The sequence below is a fragment of the Pteropus vampyrus genome, unplaced genomic scaffold (genome assembly GCF_000151845.1).
Source record: "Pteropus vampyrus isolate Shadow unplaced genomic scaffold, Pvam_2.0 Scaffold256, whole genome shotgun sequence".
NCBI classification, from domain to species: Eukaryota; Metazoa; Chordata; class Mammalia; order Chiroptera; family Pteropodidae; genus Pteropus; species Pteropus vampyrus.
In genome coordinates, this window is record NW_011889037.1 from 1,213,776 (window position 1) to 1,219,207 (window position 5,432).

Consider the following 5,432-nt stretch of genomic DNA (forward strand, 5'->3'; position numbering starts at 1 on the left):
CGTCACCACCATCACCATCACCACCATCACATCACCACCACCGTCACCACCACCATCACCACCACCATCACCATCACCACCATCATCACCATCACCATCGTCACCACCATCACCATCACCACCATCACCATCACCACCACCGTCACCACCACCATCACCATCACCACCATCATCACCATCACCATCGTCACCACCATCACCATCACCACCACCACCACCACCACCATCATCACCATCACCACCATCACCATCACCACCACCGTCACCATCACCACCATCACCACCGTCACCATCACCACCATCACCACTGTCACCAACATCACTCCTACTGCCCCACATACCAAATTCCAGCGCACAGCCAGGGGCCTGGGGAGTTACTGAGTACAGCAGTCCCCTCCGGCTGGGGATGGCTCATCTTTAAAAATGCTCCTCCTCGTCATGCAAGACCCTCTCCCTGTCCCTCCGGCCCTCAGACATAGTTCATGCTCAGGGCCCACGGTCTGCCTGCTCCCTGCCTGGTCACGACTGGGACATGTGAAGTGTTCCCAGTGGGGGCTGCAGAGCCTGTGTCCACAGCTGGCTGTGTAACCCCAGGCAAGTGACCCAATGCCTCTGAGCCTCAGTGTCTCCCTCTGGGGGGGCGGAGGGGGAGTAACAGCGCCGGCTGTGAGGGGCTGTGGCCGAAATGAAAGAGCTAGGACAGAAAGCATCAGGTGCCCCATGTCTGCTCCCCCGTTTCCCAGCACAGCACCACCAGCTGCCAGGCGACGAGCCGAGGGCGCAAAGCAGAGCCTCGGGGACCATGACGTGGCCCGACGTGGCTTGTGAGCTTGGGCGGGTCACGTCGCCTCACCAGATTTCCATGTCCTGACGGGGACCACAGAGGTGATGACACTTCGAAAATCATGGGCAAAACCTCAGACCACAGTGTGGCAGTGCTGAAGGGGCTACCCCACGCCCGTCCTCAGAGACCTGGGGACACTGAGGTCTCAGGGGAAGGGCTCGGCCCAGGGCCGGGGAATTTGGGCACTGGATGCTGGCCCTCCTGGCGCCTTCGTACTTGGGCAGGACGGAGGCCTACTGCTCATGGGCACCCAGCCACCAGGAAGCACATGCGGCCCCCCCACTGGCCGCATCGACCTGCTCTGGCCGGCCTCAGGGTGCAGTGTCAGGTTGATTATCGGCCGACATCACAGTGCCCATGGAGCCGGACGCACTGGGAGTCCTGGCTGGGCCTGGAGGCGGCTGCTGGGCAGGCGGCGACCTTGGCTTCACCTTCTCCGACCTAAACCTCTGCCCAGGGGGCTCACTGCAGGGCCCTGGGGGTGGGGGATGGCATGTGTCTGCATTCACGCACTCACACATGTCTGTGGCCATCTGGGCCTCGCTCAGACCCGACCTGGGCACACATGTCTCTCACCCCAGGCTAGTGACCAGCTCAGACAAGGGTCCTCATGGCATGCCCTACCTCCACAGTGCCCTGCACCCCACAGGCCAAAACCAGGCAGGTAGCACCCAGGGCTTGGGGACAGGGAGTGCAAGGCAGAGGGGTACACGGAGGTTCCCACCCTGCTCCTGACCCCAGGCTCTGGGAAGGGCATGGCTCTGCACATCCAGGTGGCAGGAGAGAGGTCAGGGAGTATGGAGGTCCTGGTGGTCGAGGGGCAGGGTGCTCCACTGGGGAGCAGGCTCGCTGGCACCCACGGTGAGTGCTCAGACAGCAGGAGCGGGGGCCCAGCGCGAGGCAGGGGCAGAAAGGCCCGGCCCGGCCCTCCTGCCCGCGACATGCCCCATCAGTGTCCCTGGAGCAGCAGGCAGGGACTGGAGACGGGCAGCGGGTGGGGGGACTTGGGGAGCATGGAGGGGTGGGGGTGGCACCAGCAGGTGTGGGGGTCCGTCCCTCAGTGATGGCAGTGGGCGAGGAAGGGTGGGGGAGATGACAGGTGCTGCTGGCCGGAGGGCAGAGAAGGAAGGGGGTCCCTGGGTCACCCCCCCATAGCCACCCTTGGAGAAGGCACGAGACAGATGTGACCCTGGCCGTCCGCTTCCTGCGAACCACAGGCCACGTGGCCCAGTGCCCTGCCCGCCGCCCGGGGACAGCACCTCCACACGGAGACGTAGATGATGATCAGCATGAGCAGGGTCAGCGACGACACGCCGCAGCCCACGATGAGCGTCACCGACGGCACCACCACCTTCTCCATGTTCTGGCAGAGTCCGGGGAGAGAAGGCGGTGAGGGGCGGGGGCCGGGCAGACGTGCAGATGAGACCCTGGGGAGGGCTCTGCCCCTGCCCCCTGCCCTCTGCCCCTGCCCCCTGCCCTCTGCCCCCTGCCCCCTGCCCTCTGCCCTCTGCCCCTGCCCTCTGAGCCCAGCCCCTTGGGCTCTTCTCCTAACAGCAGTCAAAAAAATTTATAAAATGCCACCAGAGGTCCTCTCCCTGGCTTGCCCTCCACGTCCCAAGCCCGGGCTCTGCGAAGGGCACTGGGCCTGGCCTGCCTGTCCCTGCCTTGGGGCTCTGCAGCGGCCGCCCCTCTGTCTGGGACGCGCCCCCGTCTCCGCCGTCGTGCCCCACGCACTGAGCGCCCACGCAGGGTGACGGCACACCACACTGTGCCACACCAGCTCTGGGCCTGGGGGCGCACGGCAGGACGGAGGCGCCCCAGTGCTGAGCGAGATGGGGCCTGCTGTGCCTGGAAGCCAGGCGCCCCGGGCTGTGACGAGCTCTCCCACCCCGCCACCCCGGCTTCGGGAGAGGCGGATCGGGGAGGTGGTGGCGATGGACGGCATGGGTAGCCGGGAGAGGACGGGCTTCGGACGGGAGCCACGCCCTGACGCTGCCCCTAGAGACACAGCCCAGGGCGCAGCTCCAACACAAACATCTGTGCTTCCACGTGGAGCTGGCGGGCCCCAGGAAGAGGGCTCAGGACCATGGCCAGCAGCCCCGGCTCTGGCCTCAGCTGGCCCTGAGCTAGTGGGGGTAACCCTCGGAGCCCCACCCTTTGGGACCCCACTGGCTGTCCTAGCTGCTACCTCCCCAGGCAAGAAGCACCAGCATGCAGGAGAGCAGAACCAAGCCCCTAAGGCGCTGAGGGTCAGCCTGTCCTCCAGGGCACCACCGTGTCCCTCTACCCCTGGCCCGCAGCACCCCTGGGCTCTGGCCCCCTGTGAGGCCCAGCCACCTGCTGGCCTCTTATCTGCTCCCAGCCTAGCAGAGGCCTAGGGCCCTGGCTACCCCAGACCAGATGGGTGTGACCGCTGAGCTGCCGCCAGCAAGGAGGGGGCGTTGCAGCCCCCCGGAGCCCCTGCTCGCTCGGTCTCGTTGGGACTGCCTGCGCCCCGCCGCACTGCCTCCCACCGCCCCGCCCCTCTCCCAGGTCGAGGTGAGGCATGAGGTCGCTCACCTGGAGGCCCCAACAGCAGTGCTGCACGCAGACCCACACGCCTGGCACACACACGACACGCCTCGTCTTGGTGCCCGCCCAGGTCCGTGCTTGCAAGCACACTCGCCCCCACTGTCCCCTTAGGAATGCCACTTCTGTGGAGGCACCGCTTACCCACTGGGCTCAGCCACAGTCCCCGACAGGGGACCCGATGGATCAGAGTCCTATCGCTCCAATATTTACCCATGGAGACCTCAAGGCCCAGGGCTGTGACGAGGCAGGTGGGCTGACCCCGGCAAATGTTTCTAGGACACGGGGCGGGCCCACAGCCAGCTACACGGGTCACGGGTGGCCGAGTAAGTGGCTCGCGCCTGCTCCATGGCTGGCTCCGGCCCTGACCTCCGTGGCCATCTGCCTCCACCTGCCCTCATTAGGCTTGGTGGCCACGTGCCCGCCAGCTCACCCACCTGCCCACCCCGCTCTCCGCTCCACCTGGCTCGTTTGTCACCTCTGACAGCCCTGGCCTGGCAGGCTCTGGACAATGGAGAGAGGAGACAGGTGACAGAAAGGGTGAGCAGGGGCATCAGAAACTCCAGGCTTTGGTGGGAGGGCTGCATGGAGAGGGTGAGACGGGCCCCAGCTGACAGAGAGCAGGTGGAAGCAGGTGGCCTCCTGCAGGAGACCAGCTCCCGAGCCAGCCTCAGAGCTGCCCAGGGCCTCTGCACACGCCGGACCCTCCGCCCAGTGCTCTTCCCCTGACCGTCATCCAGCTGGCTCTTCTCAGCTGAGGCGTCTCCACCTCGCAAGGACCCTCACTCGACCTTCGGTCGAGCAGCCCCTGGTCCCGCCCCCCACCCAGCGCCTTGCACTGGCCTCTCCAGGGTCCCTGCCCCTCGCCCAGAGCTCTCCTTGTTTGCTGTTGACGTGGTTACGTCAGCGCCACCCTGGGAACCTCTCTAGTTCCAACCTCCTCCCCAACTCCCTACCCACCCACGGCCCCTAACGCTCACTTCCTCCCTAGGGCACCATCTCTGCCGTCACAGCCACCAGCACAGATGCCCCGACCTGGTCACATGCCGGGCCCCGACCTGGTCACACGCCGGGCCCTGACCCTGGTCACACATGATCCCTGACCCTGGACACACGCTGAGACCCGACCCTGGCGACACGCCGAGACTTGAACCTGGACACACGCTGAGACCCGACCCTGGTCACACGCTGGGCCCTGACCCTGCCCGACCCTGGTCACACGCTGAGACCCGACCCTGGACACACGCTGAGACCCGACCCTGGTCACAGGCTGGGCCCCGACCCTGGTCACACTGAGACCCGACCCTGGCCACACATGAGCCCCAATCTGATCACACGCTGGGCCCTCACCCTGGTCACGCTAGTAACAATTTCGGGGGCGTCATGGCAACGACGCTGACACCACCTGTGCTCGCAGACCGTTGACGCCACGCCAGGCTGTCGAGTGCTGTAAATACCTCGCCTCATTCAATCCCACTCCGGCTCTGGAGCGGGTGGCCCTGTCCCCCTCACAGGTGTGACTCAGAGCCGGCCTGGGGCAGGTGGCACTGTCCCCCTCACAGGTGTGACTCAGAGCCGGCCTGGGGCAGGTGGCACTGTCCCCCTCACAGGTGTGACTCAGAGCCGGCCGGCAGCGGCTTGGCGGGAGCTGACGTTCCGGCACCTCCGTCTTGTCTCCCTCGACTTCAAGCCCCCGCCCGGGAACGCATCCCCCCCTGGCTCCTGGCGTGTGACAGCAGCGCCCCATCTCCATCTTCTCTGAGGCCCTTGTTCTAGACTGCAGTCCCGTGAGGCCACTCTACAACCTAGGATGTCCGCAGCCTCCACCTGCTCAGGCCTGAATGCCTGTACCCAAGGCACCTGCCCACCCTAGTGGTGAAGGCAGGCGCACCCCACTCCTCGCACACCCAACCCAGCTCCCTCTGCCACCATGCCGCTGCCACAGGGTCACTGACCCTCACTCCTGCTGGGATCGCTCCAGGACCCCAACCCACATCCTCTCCCACCTCCCCACCTAGCT

The 5,432-nt window shown here is 65.7% G+C and overlaps 1 protein-coding gene across 1 annotated transcript in view; it reads right to left on the bottom strand.

Annotated features, from left to right (window-relative positions):
- The window catches only part of LOC105301997 (adhesion G protein-coupled receptor B1-like), a 19,221-nt gene extending 16,432 nt beyond the window's left edge, over positions 1 to 2,789 (bottom strand). Inside the window, exons 1-2 of the mRNA XM_023520291.1 lie at positions 2,607 to 2,789; positions 2,104 to 2,207 (exon numbers count right to left, since the gene is read on the bottom strand). Coding sequence (XP_023376059.1) covers positions 2,104 to 2,207; positions 2,607 to 2,789 — 287 coding nt within the window. The remainder of the gene's footprint in view (positions 1 to 2,103; positions 2,208 to 2,606) is intronic.
- Positions 2,790 to 5,432: the final 2,643 nt, after the last annotated feature.